This window comes from Pomacea canaliculata, linkage group LG10 (assembly GCF_003073045.1).
Source record: "Pomacea canaliculata isolate SZHN2017 linkage group LG10, ASM307304v1, whole genome shotgun sequence".
NCBI classification, from domain to species: Eukaryota; Metazoa; Mollusca; class Gastropoda; order Architaenioglossa; family Ampullariidae; genus Pomacea; species Pomacea canaliculata.
In genome coordinates, this window is record NC_037599.1 from 12,009,770 (window position 1) to 12,022,871 (window position 13,102).

Genomic DNA, 13,102 nt, shown 5'->3' on the forward strand with positions numbered 1-13,102 from the left:
AAATTGAATTGGACAAATTTTCCAACTTTAGCCAATCATAGTACTTCTGACATTGTACAGGAAGACTGATCTTTCCCTAGCAACAGGACAGCTACCTGCGTTGTTGCAGTCCTACCGCATCAGGTAACACGGTCGTCGGGTACTTACATATCATTTAAAGTAAGTAGAATTTCAATTTGTAATTCTGTTAATTTGAGTACAAAGGCGATAAGAAATAAACATAAAATTATGGGTAAAAATAAAGTTAGAATCTCTTGCGAGATCAAATATTGTTCATTATTCTGGAAAAAGACTTATACATATTATAATCTTGTATGAAAAGCACTTAGCGTGCTGTACATAATTTTATCTACATCAAAAGTGCGATAAATTTTGATCGGTTGATATGACTCCTTTTTGATCATCTAGTTGGGACAGGGCACACTATACCATTAAGTAAATTGTTCTAGTACTGTATTTGTTATTGATTAACGCCAGAAAGTAATAATGTAAACTTAGTTTGAAACAACAGTAATGAATGGAACATAAAATAATTAATTTTGCATACTCCATACTTGTGAAAAAATATAATATAGATCGAGTACTTTTCCTAGCACTAGGTACCATAAAAGTTGAAAGTACGTATTGCTTGTATGATTTACAGAAACCGACATATCGAAAGAACTACAAGCAATTTTCATCCAGAAGAAAATAAGAATTTGTTAGCTTGCACATAATTATAGCTGGTTGGTTTTGTAGGAAAGTCCTTCTACCAATAGATGATTTTGCACTGTGACAGGAAATGTGGGGGGAAGAAAACCAGAGAACACAGAGTAAACCATGCAAATGTCTAGCCCAACGTGCACATGTATCACATACAGAGCGTTTCCTTAGACAAGATCTGAACTGCAGTAAGATGGCAATGGTGACAATTAATTGAGTGTAATATTAACTATTACACTGCTGGGTGTTCCCTTTTAGCTTTCATAGGCAAGGAAAAGGATTTAGATCTGTAAGCAATTTTAAGAATAGGAAAAAAAAGAATAAGGGATGAAGCACAAATACCAAACAATGTTCACAATGAAACATGTAGGAAACTCAAGGGTGAAACATAATGTTGAACAGTTGCCATGAAAATCTTTCTGTAAGTAAGATGTGACTAATTTGTCTAATATGAATAGGTCATACTACAAATTATTTATTTGTTTGTTGATTATTGGACTACATTTAACAATGAGTGCTATTTTCAATAGCCATTGTTACTAAAACTGTGTTAAACAGGTGCACAAAGTGTGATAATATAAACCTGTTCACCTTTTGTTGTTGATATAAAAATTATGCAAAGACAAAAACATATGTTTAGAGGACTTTCTGCTACCAAGCCCTATCAACTTGGAACAGCTTACCCATCAACCTTTGTCACTTTGATTCTCTTATCACCCTTAAGTCCAAACGTAAGACACATTTTTTTTTTCAAAACAGAGACTTCACTGCCACCCTGTCCTGACCACGAGCATGCATAACATGTGTCTGTATTTACCTTGTATATGTGTAGTGTGACTGAAGTAGAAGTGAGCATGTCTGTTACATGCAAATATATGGGCATGGTGTTAGTGATTCCTTTTATGTGGAAAGGTCTGTTAATCACTTCTGTAAAGTGCTCTGAGCAAATTATTGAAAAAGCGTTATGAAAATGTTCCTTATTAAAAGTTCTATGAAAAATTAATCTTTAGGGTCATTTTAAGAACTTTAAGCAGAAAGTGGATATACAAAGATAACTTAAAAATTGTTTTTCAATTGGGTCATTTTTGTACCTTAAACAGATAATTTATTCACAGGAAAATCATTAAAATAAAAAAAAGCATGGCCACTGAAGTTCGTCCTACTACCCGTTTCCAGCCACCTGACTGGTTTACCAACAGTTATGCAATATCTACCAATGCTGAGCGTCAGCGCAGTGCCTCACATGAAGTACGACAGGAAAGTCGCTTTCTGCGCAATGAAACAGATTCACAGACAAAGTGGGACCAGTATTCTAACAATGTGCGCTTGGCTGACCGCATTGATCACATCCGCAAGGTAAGTAGAAAGATTAATGTAAAAACAAATGTTTTAACTAACAAAGTTTTTCTTTCAATTCTCCTTTCAGACTGGGAGAAACAGCTAGTTTCTAATAGGTATCTGTGAGCTATGTGTTCCCAAAGCACTTTAGTTCATAGTTTATATATTTGTGCAATCTTTTATGAATATGATGTTTGTAGTGGAAGGAAATTCTGGAGAAGACACTTGCAGACCTGGACAAAGAAATTGCTGACCTTTCGGAGGCCAAAGAACTGACAGAGATTTCTCTGGAGGCTAAAAACATCCCCACTGATGCCAACATTGAATGTCTGACACTGCGTGAGGGGCGCCAACACATCGATGTAGTTCAGGATGAAGTTGAGAACCAGCTGCATAAGGCAAGTTTGCTTTTGTCATGAAAGATAACTTACAAGTTATTTGGAAAAGGACAATAATTGGTGCTTCAATATTGTCACATAAAACCTTCCCCTGACACATTTGAGCAAACTCTAAATTTGGCAATGATAGGTGGAAATAATAGGCATATTTCAGACAACTCTGATTGTTTTCATAGTGAAAGAAGTAGGGTAGACAATCAACTTTTTTGTTGGGGATGGGATAAAGATTCATAAGCATAAGTAGACAAATCCTGAGGTCCTGTTCTAGAGGTTTTTGGACTGAAAGTTTCAGAACTGTAGAGTATATTTGAATGAGTTGTATGTTGTTTTGTTTCTCAAAAAGGAAAAGGAAGTAATTGAGGGCATCAAAAGAGCTCTACAGCAGCGGATTGGCGAGGCCTTTGAACAGCTGTGTCTGCTGCAGGAGGCACGCCAGCAGGTCCAGGCTGATTTGCAGGACAAAAACATTGCCCTCGGCATCGACATTGATCAATATAACCTCAGTGACCGTTCACCCCTGATCAGCTATAAACCAGATAGCCTTCGAGTGCCCAAAGGGCAAGTTTTGAAAAAAATTTAAACTACACTAACTGTTCATTAGATATAAAATAGCTGCCTGACAAGTGCTTGCAAGGAAAAAATAAAATGACATGATCTGGACCGATCTTTATAGGCAAAAAAACCCCACAAGAAACTGCAGTTTATTAAATGTTGGCCTTTATGCAACTATTAGACCAAACAAACATTGATACTGATGCTTCATTTATAAGCAGAGACTTGTTATTGATCTAATTCACCTCCAAGAGAAAAAAACAACAAAGGGAAACATGTCAACTGAGATGTTCTGTTTAGTTTTTCTATGGCATTTGTTAGAAGTGCTGCAGGTGCCAAGGCAAAAAAATCCCAAAGGCTACATAAAACACCATACATCTTGTGCTGCAGGACCACAACTCCTCAGCAGTGGGAGGACTTCAGCCGCTACAATAAAGAGCGTGCTGATGCAGAGATGTTGGCATCTACTCGGCTAAGGGAGGCTATCCACCACACTCTTCATCAAACGACTAATGACCTGGAAGCCCAAAAAACTGCCACAGAGTATGCCTACCGCAAAAGAATTCATGAATTTCAGCGAGCTAAAGATGAATTGGAGTGGCAGAAAAAACTGGTGAGAGAAAACTATGGTATTAGTTTGCTATTCGTTTGTGATTTTGGTTATCCTTTTGTTTCATAATTCTTTGAGCGGTTTTACCATTTAACTGATAAGGCCATTACTGCTGTTTTTTGATTAAAGCTAATAACATGCTGTTTCCTTCTTCCAGCGATAAGATACACAGAAAACAAATGTTTGGTTTTCAGTTTGTTTATTATAAGAACACAGCTTAGACAACAGATATGCATGTTACCCTCTTTTTGTACAACTGAAGCACACCTCTTGCATATACAATATTCTTTAGTAAATCATTTTTTCAAGTTCTAAACATAACTTCCCTTTACTAAGGCATTCAAAAACTGTGTGGCCCACATCTGAAAGCCCTTTCGTTGAATAATTAAATTCTTAAAATCTTGTAGACTTTGGATGAAATTGCTCAAATGGAGAATGACATTCGAGGGATAGAAGAAGCCATCCGTGCCAAAATCAACCCTACAAAGCTTGCAGAAACACGTCTGGAGAACAGAACCTACCGTCCTAATGTGGAGCTTTGTCGCGATGCACCGCAGTATGGGTTGACAGATGAGGTCAAACAGCTTCAGGCCACCAAGAAGGCATTAGAGGAGAAACTCAGACAGGCACAGTAAGTGCTTTCTACATACTCCCAGTCTATTTTTATTATTTTTTTTTAATTTTTGAAAACTGATAGACACAATGAGATTCTCTTTAGCTATACCCTAGGTCAGACCTGGGCAAAGGCCGGCCCGCGGGCCGGATGCGGCCCGCCTATTGTCTCTGACCGCCCGCCCGCCAGTATATATACTATATATACAGTATTGGGTAAAAGTGAGTTAACTATATTAGTCCGGCCCTCTAAAACCATCCCAATCTCTCATGCGGCCCCTTGGGAAAATTAATTGCCCACCCCTGCCCCAGGTGTTAAATTGCGTACAGCAATTCGCATGCAACAAAGGAAGACATAGTAGACATGAAAAAAAAAGTGCTTGAACTGACAAAAAAAGTCTCACCCCCTTACTGAATCTGAAACCCTTTTTTTTTAAATCATAGACATGCCTTGGATGGACTGCAAAAGAACGTACACCGCATCAATGATGACCTTACTGACAAGAATAATTCCCTTATGCTGGACAACCACTGCATGGATGTGCGCCAGAAGATGAACATCAAACCTCAGACATCAACTGATCGCAACCTGAACATTGCTGGGGTTGAAAGACAAAGAGTCACAGTCCTGGCTTAAGGGTTTTTTTCATTAGCCTTTTTCCTGCTGCTTAGAATACTTTCTGTGTACTATTTGTAATGGCCATAGAAAATTGTCCTTCCTAGTATTGTTAAAAAAAAGAAAATTCCATGTCAGTACAAAAGACATCAGAATTGATATTTTGTTATGCAAGAACATATGGGGTTGACTTAAACTGCTTAGTATAAATTTTGTAAAGTAATGAAAGTTGTAAATAACTACAGACAGTACATGATAACTGTCACATATTGTCTTGAAGTACAAATCTTAATTTCAAAAAAATATTGCTCATGAACTTGTAGATTTTAAATAAGTCTGGATTTACATAAAAAAATGCTTTCTTAGATTTGGACACAATAACTAGTCTTTCCATAACGGCACTTGCATATAGTGTATACAAGAAACAGCTAGCTAGTGTGATTACTGCAGAAAACAATTCAGCATGTAAATTTGCAGTTATTTTCTACTCCTGTTTTCTATTCCTTATTAATCTTCATAATGGAGGGATTTTTGTGTTCATGGACACTTCTCTAGCGGCAGTAATGGACTAACTGCAGTGTGTTAACCCAGGTGGATTTTGTCACATTCACGCATCCAGAATAGTTATTTTGATTGGTAACCAGTTACTGTTTTCAAGATAAGTAGCACTGTCAGTTGGATTTCTGTTAATGGTTCAGGAAGTATTGCTCGTGGTCATCCCATCTACCATATTATGTCCACCAACCACTCACTTTTACACTTTTGTAACATTTATGTAGTTATTTCAGTCACTCCAACTGTTCACATTTTTCTTTCAATTGTGAAGTGATATAGGTGTGAAAATACAGAAAATTTTAATAAAGCAATCCATGATGAGAAGAGACTTTATAAGCAAACTGGCTGTAAATGTATAAGGGCTAAAAGTTCTAGACATATTCCCAGTTAAAGACAATGATAATCTCAAAACTTTTCTACTTGAGAACGACAAATGTATTGCATGAGGAGGTGATAGTCATCTCAATGCCAAGTCCGTCAAGACTAACCACGGAGAAAAAAAACCAGAAAGGTTATATGTTTATGTGTGGATATATATACACACACACACAATTGGTCAAATGGATCAGAAAGAATCAGACGTTTAAGTCTTACAAATATAGAAAAAAGAATAAGAATACAAGGACTTGTAGTCTACATGTTATCAGTATTATATGTGTATGTTGTGTTTAAGAATCCCAACATGTAATTGTAGCAATCTTCTGTGGTTTGGATGCACAAATTCCTTGTAAAACCTCTACATATGGAGCTTTTGCAATAACTTGCAATGATGGCGTTTTGCTAATGTGATAGCTTATACTGCTGGTGTCAGTGTTGATCTCTAATAATAATAAAAAGTATTTTGTGGATGACTTGATCCCTTCTTAAATGCATACTGTGAAGAGTGGTTGCTGAATTCCTACATGAATATCAAGATTCCTTTGAAATGCTATTTGACTTATACACCATCATGGTAACTATTTAAAACCATTAAGAAGATTATCGTTTTCTCCAAGAAACCAAGTGGGGACATAAAACTGAGGTGTTAGAGAACTGGCAATTGAATCAGGAGTCATGCACGGTAGCTGGTTCTATATCCATGCAGTGCAGTGAACTTGCCTTGGTCAGTTCAGTTGTTAGAGAATTAAAGAAGGTAAGCTGTAAGGAATGGGCAATACCCTAACAAAAAAAGCTAGCCCCAAGAAAAGTTGTCTCTGACACCTTTCCCCACGACCAAAAGGTTAGGTGGTAAACTTAACCATTTTGGTTTTGCCATCACACCAAAAAAACTAAAAGTAGGAGAAAAAAAAAAGTTCATTATGTTATGTGCTTAACATGCATGCCTGTGTCCATTAAAATAACACACATTTCCTAAAAGACTGCTGAACTTCACTTTTTTTTCAGTATTAACAGTTTTATTTTGAAGTTCTTCGCATGAGTTCATCAAAGAAAAGAAAAAAAAAAAAAGGAAAAAAAAAAAAACTGCTGTCCATTCATCATTCTTCCACATCAAGAACAATCCTCCTCGAAAAAGTATAATACATTTTTGACAAAAGAGAAATTTTTTAAAAACAGGAATCTGGAAAAAAAAATTTTTTTTGTTAAAGGTCCGTTTTATTTCAAAATGAGCGGCTGTTTTACCTTTCATGTCTATCAGTGAAAACTGCATTTGATACTGCGATTTTCATGGACTTTGTTAGATATCAGGACACCAAACTTCAATATAAATCCCCAGGGAAATCTAAAACTCTCTCCCCTTTACTCTCAAATACATGATCATTGGACTTACCCTTAGCTGTAAAAGATTTTCTTTGGTTATAACATCTACTGAAGGTAAATGGTTCCTGTTTGGGAAGTGGGTGGCAGAACACAATGGAAAAGCAAAGAGCTGAAATCTGAGTCAAACAGATATGAGCTTTTGGGTGTGAGATAGGAAGTACAATCAATGTGGCCATTCTCTTTCAGGCCTATACCAAATTTTCTGGGTGATGAGAAGACAGGAAAGTTGGTACAATCTGCAGGCTTCACTTCTTCCTGCTCCAAGCTTGATGTTTGCAGACATGTCGGCAAGTCTTGCACACTGCTGTTCAGGGATGACTGCAATGAGTCCAGAGATGTCATAGCATAGTAATATGGAGCTTCACGTGTGGTCTCCATCCAGCCATCTACCAGAGATGCTAAATGCACAAGCTCATTAAACTGTTTCTCCCATTTTCTGTAACTTTTCAAGTTTATTGGTCTCTTTTCTTTAGAGAAAGACCTAAAACTGTCCTCGGTACATTCCTCGGCTGGGATGTCGTGCTCCCATGCCCCTAGGTGGATGCTGCTGTTGCTGTCCCCCACCCCGAGGTCCACCCCTCCATACCATGGGTGGCCTTGCCCTTGTTGGCGTGGCACCTCGACGCAGGCCGCGTGAACGAGCTGATGCTGGAGGCCTCTGGCTGGACTGCTGTTGCTGCTGCTGCTGCTGCTGCCCTGATGTGGAGGCTGGTGCTGGAGCAGAGGACTGAGTGGTAGTGCTGCTGGCACTGTTGCTGCCACTGTCCTCCCACACGATGCGTTGTATCCTGGGCCGACTTGTGCTCTCTGCACACCATCAACTTTAGTAAGCTGAGTGAGGATACTATTGCAATGAAAACTAGCATGCCAAATGAAGGTCTCTAACAAGGCAGCACAGTATAAACTAAAAGACAAAGATGGAAAAATCTGTTTCTGAGTCAAGCATCCTTCATGATAAACCTCAATATCTGAGACCCTTTTTATGTAAATCTTGCTGCCAGAGGGGGGAAAACCCCACAAATACACGATTGCAATGATTATGTATGATTGCACCAGTAAGTACAAAATTCAACTCTCAAAAACTGTACTACGAGGATCTGAACAAAAATTATTATTTAATAGCAGTGACTATCATCAAGTGTCGTCACACTCAACTGTTAAAAACTGTCTAGTGACCCACCCAGACATAGATGTGACAGAAATTTCTCTTCAATACTCACTTGATTCCTCTTCATCTCCCATTCCCCCTTCAGCAAGCGAGGCTTGAGTAGTGGTAGCAGATGCATCTTCCTGGCCTTGTGAGCTCTCACTGTGGACCACCGCAAAAAAATTGTACCAAGCTGGTTATGGAGAAAGGATATGGGGGAAAAAACCTCTGCTTGCTAACACAAACAGTATAATTTTAGGCTGTCAAATTATGCTGCTTGACACTCCAAAAATGTCTTCATCTCTCAAAAGAAACGGAACATTGTACACTGTCTAAACCTGGAATTTATTTTATCGTGACATTTGAATAAATATACTACAACCCCTTTCTCATCATAAATTATGATAAAAAATTTAACACAAACATTATATCTGTAGTTGCACACCAACCTTGTTAAGTCCATTTGTTGTTCAGATGACTCTGGTGCAGAAGGCTGTCCTTCACCTTGTCCTAGAAACAAACCAGGATAGCTGGAGGTTATACCTGAAGTTTCTTGGGACTGACCAGCTGGTGCAGCAGTTACTGCAGCTGTGACTGCAGTTGCTTCAAGTGCAGCTGCAAAATAAAACATGGTCAACACTGAATGATCTTGCTTTTTTTACTTTGATGCTGTATTGTGTCTGTATGTTTGTTTCTGTTTTGGTCTCTGTATGCAAGCTATGTTTATTTTTAATCTATATTTGTATGTTTCTGTATGTTTTGCTTTTGGAAGCACACTGAGCCTATTCTTGTGGGGATGTGTTTTATACAAATCTAATAATACTAATAATAATTAAGTAAAACCTCTCTTTTATTATTTAAGACTCACTAAAATCTACCAAAATCAGGTAGAACTGAGAGGGGTCATAGTAGGGAAATCAACCAATCTGCTTTCATTCCATGAACCGTGACTTCAAGCACCTATTATATATATATCTCTTAAAGTTCATTTATTTAAATTTGAGCTCTTGAAAACCGTATCATAATGCTTTTTTTGTTGTTTTCACTTGGTCATATTTACATTTTTGCCATTGTGGTGCTTGACTGAAAATTTACAGGGCAACTAACTCTCCAAAGTAAAAGCAATCAATCAATACATAGGTAGGCTGGTGGCTCATGAAGACAGAGACCCACTCAATTGGTCTGAGTTATAAACAGTAAGTTAAGATAAATACATTCTGTGAATTTCTGCACCTGAAACACAGGGTTTTATTGATCTAATTTCAAAGGTGGCAGTTGGCACCTATAGTCAACAAATCTTGCTCATGTGTACAAATAACATGTGATGCTACAGCCAGTGGAATCCACGCTGTGTCTCAGTAAGCATGTAATGGCCAGAAGGTAGAGCAATACATTGGGTTCATCAGACAATCTTCATTTATCACTGCTCTAGTAGTGAGGACAAGTGTGAAAGGCTGTTCTCTAGTCTTGAAAGTATTAAACCTTACATGCTTCAACCTGACAACTGTAAAGGTTCAAAACTCCAAACACAATATGATCAGGCGTCAGACAATGAAGAACGACGTCACAATACCACATGCTAGGCATTAATGACATTCCTCAAATTTTGCAAGCTGCCGGTGTGCATTACAATTTATGTTTGCTTATGTACTGTCACAATAAGGTCATAATAAAACATGAAATATCAGTCATAAATTGCACAAGGGAGGTAGTCATAATAAAGATGTGATTTATATAGCAAAATATGTGAAAATTTGTTGGGTTTTATCTAAGAGGGGGGTCGCTATACAAAGGGTCTTAATGAGGAGGTTCTACTGTACTATTACTACTATCTACATATCATTCTTAGTCTGCTGCATTCAACATTGATGGATCTGTGTTTAACAGCTTCACCAGTCCAATGACATCAACAGTTCAAGTTTAAGGAGTTTGTCAAGGCAGTTAGTTTTTTTACTGTTAAAGAAATGCCACGAAATGTTAGAAGAAAAAAAATTTTAGTTTGACTTGTTAATAAAGTGAAATGTGCAGGTCAGTCTGTCACACAAACTACAAAACTTAACTCTTTACCTCCTGCACTCATCTGCAAAGGGGTTGGGGTGGACGACATGCTGCGACCCCCAGCATCATCAAACTGTGACAAGTCCATGCGAGTATCATCCATACCTAAAGCTTCAACAACAGAGCAAAAATCTTTCCAAAGTGAGTAGATTAAGAATTAAATGTAACAGCACTTCTGAAATAGTGTAGTGTGAAAACTGCAAATCAAAAATGTGTGTTTTAACTATTTAGCAAAACAGGATACATGTAATAATTTTTTTTTAAAGAAGGTATCTCAAGGCAAACTGATTCAATGGCCGTATATGAAGTTAAAATATTGTTTTATGCTGATTTCTATGGTGTTTAATGCTTTTTATTTTTAAAGATTGATGTCATGTGCAAGCATTTGACGCTGTTAGGTTAACAAACTGTACTCAGGTCACTGTTAACAAACTGTGCTCAGATCATTGTTACAGCCATCTTGCAACCTTTCATCACTCCATGTTAACACAATGGTGATCAGGATTACACAGTAGGTCCAGTCAGTTAACCTTCACTCATGATCCATAAATATAAAACCATTATTTACTCTTTGCTAGGCGGAAAATGTCCAACATCAACTACAGGCACCCATTCCAAAAATAACTGACTCACCTCGCTGAGATTCAAGCTGGGCAAGTTCTGGCTGAACAGGTACTTCCACTCCACCAGAAAACACAAATCTCTGAGAGACATGGGGAGAACTGCAAGAAGGAAATGCAAATATGAGCATGAGTATGCACTATATAAATCACACATTATTATTACCTGACAGGCTAATAAATCACAACAAACACCACCAAACAGCTAAAAGTTTAAGCAGAACAGATTAGGATCATGAAACAATTAGCCATCACACAGCCCTCATGCTTACTGCTGCACAAACAAAAACACAATCTGGAGTGTATATGAAGCATGAATGCATGAAAGAAAGCTTTTCTAAACAAGGGAAATAAAATGCTAAATAAAACTTACTTTAATGCCTCAGCGAAGCCATCAGTTCGTCGTGGTAAGGACAGGGTGGGTGTGCTTGGTACAGTGCAGTCATCATCATCAAATGGGCCTCCCTGACCCTGCCAGTATTAGTGAAACATGTTGAAAAACATAACAAACCACATACAATCTATACCATCCACTAAATGACACATGATATAATGTGCAAAACAATACACATAGTAATGTAATACACAACACTTTGCAAAAAAGCAACACAAAACACAATCAACAAGATGGCACAAAACATGAAACACACACCTAGACAACCAATGCTTGAAAAAGTCCATTACACCAAGACTAGAAAGTATTGCACCAATTTTGATTGATGCTTAAAGTAAAAACAAAATACAAATCTGTACAAGAACAAAAGCCTTAACAAGTCATGGGTAAGATGGACTGGCTAAAGAGATTATCCCATAGCCAAATAATATCAATACCATTGTCAAAGGAATCTACAGTTATACCCTGAATTAGATGTTACACTTTTTTAGATAACACTTTATTTATCCCAGAGAGCAACTTGGGAAAGCTCAATATGAAAGAAAACAATACACAACATATCGATATCTGCCAAACAGACTCAAACATTAATGGTTCAATTAGCTGCATTCATTCATACACAGTAACATTCAGAAGTCAACAATGAAGGACAGCCTCAATCTGTTGGTCCTGCACGCAGATACACAGAATCAATGGCCTGATGGTAGTTGGAAAAAGTCTAATTATTGTGAATTGCGATCCATGATTATTGATGATTTTAATGGAGACCAAAATTTCTACAACATAAACATTATTATAAGGAACTGCACAATTTACTTTAGTGACTGGCTGCAAGCAGGTGTTTGTCAAGTTAAACTAAGTTAGAAAATTAATGATAATTGTGATTGTTTCACACATTGAAAGTTTCATCTATAATTTTCTACCTACTTTATACCACTTAGAAGCATTAAAAGGCAATTAAACAGTTTCAAAATAAGCTACAGATAAAAAATTACACACACACAAAGAAAAGCAAAGGGGGAGATAGTCTGCAAGGGGAATAAATATGTACAGTTAATGCTTGGAGATTTAGACACAGGCTATAGATATTTCTAATTTTGGAAAGGTATCATGGAAACATGTACTTGTAAATGTCAAACCACAACAATAAACTAAATTGGTTTAATTTAAGAAAGTATGCGAGGTAACTATAGCTGATCCATGATGACTAATGTTAAAAAATCATAATAATAACAGTAGGCTTATATAGCGCCTTATCTTCCCCTATGGACAAGCTCAAGACACTTCACAGATGACGGGACATGAAAATAATATCACATCAGAACAAAATGACTGTACTCCAGGACAAAGGTCTGGGTCCACACAACATAAACAAAGGTCTGAGATTCTTTCTGGAGCTGGTAATGTCCTTGGCTACTGTAATGATCATGCTATGTCAACTGGGCTAAGCAGAGAGACCCCTTGCATCCATTTGTAACCAGAATAAAACTTATTTTATTTGGCATGCAAAAAAAACAAAAAAACAAAACAAAACAAAAACAAAAAAAAATAAAAGAATGATACAAAAGCTGACAAAGTGTCAGATTTAATCATCTTGCTGCCAAAACACTATTATTTATGTAAATGGAAAACATAAAATACCTTGTTAATTATTACAAAAATACAGTTGAGAAAAATAGCATAGTATCTAATGTGGATTTATGTAATTAAGTATGGAAGCCATACACAAGAATCTTGCAACG

At 37.2% G+C, this 13,102-nt stretch overlaps 2 protein-coding genes across 5 annotated transcripts in view; one reads left to right on the top strand and one right to left on the bottom strand.

The window, feature by feature from the left end:
- Positions 1-20: 20 nt before the first annotated feature.
- On the top strand, positions 21-6,239 carry LOC112573173 (tektin-2-like). Of its 2 annotated transcripts, none has more exons than XM_025253293.1 (7): positions 21-159; positions 1,818-2,058; positions 2,241-2,438; positions 2,782-2,996; positions 3,381-3,603; positions 4,008-4,231; positions 4,657-6,239. In XM_025253293.1, the coding sequence occupies exons 2-7, from the start codon at positions 1,843-1,845 to the stop codon at positions 4,847-4,849; spliced, it is 1,269 nt and encodes a 422-aa protein (XP_025109078.1). In that variant the 5' UTR covers positions 21-159; positions 1,818-1,842; the 3' UTR covers positions 4,850-6,239. The 2 variants fall into 2 exon arrangements, with proteins under 2 accessions (XP_025109078.1, XP_025109079.1); XM_025253294.1 differs by lacking the exon at positions 21-159 and adding an exon at positions 1,351-1,433.
- Positions 6,240-6,954: 715 nt separating this feature from the next.
- LOC112573164 (nucleoprotein TPR-like) overlaps positions 6,955-13,102 on the bottom strand; it is a 37,418-nt gene continuing 31,270 nt past the window's right edge. For all 3 annotated transcript variants that reach the window (XM_025253277.1, XM_025253278.1, XM_025253276.1), the window contains 6 exons: positions 11,340-11,437; positions 10,980-11,068; positions 10,356-10,457; positions 8,738-8,903; positions 8,362-8,450; positions 6,955-7,948 (listed from right to left, as the gene is read on the bottom strand). In XM_025253277.1, coding sequence (XP_025109062.1) covers positions 7,623-7,948; positions 8,362-8,450; positions 8,738-8,903; positions 10,356-10,457; positions 10,980-11,068; positions 11,340-11,437 — 870 coding nt within the window. In that variant the 3' untranslated portion in view covers positions 6,955-7,622. The remainder of the gene's footprint in view (positions 7,949-8,361; positions 8,451-8,737; positions 8,904-10,355; positions 10,458-10,979; positions 11,069-11,339; positions 11,438-13,102) is intronic.

Excerpts from the sequence above, each read along its gene's own strand:
- LOC112573173 (XM_025253293.1), top strand. The coding sequence starts at position 1,843 with ATGGCCACTGAAGTTCGTCCTACTACCCGTTTCCAGCCACCTGACTGG. Across the intron at positions 2,997-3,380 it reads AGCCTTCGAGTGCCCAAAGG|GACCACAACTCCTCAGCAGT; the intron begins GCAAGTTTTGAA and ends CTTGTGCTGCAG. Across the intron at positions 3,604-4,007 it reads TGGAGTGGCAGAAAAAACTG|ACTTTGGATGAAATTGCTCA; the intron begins GTGAGAGAAAAC and ends AAAATCTTGTAG.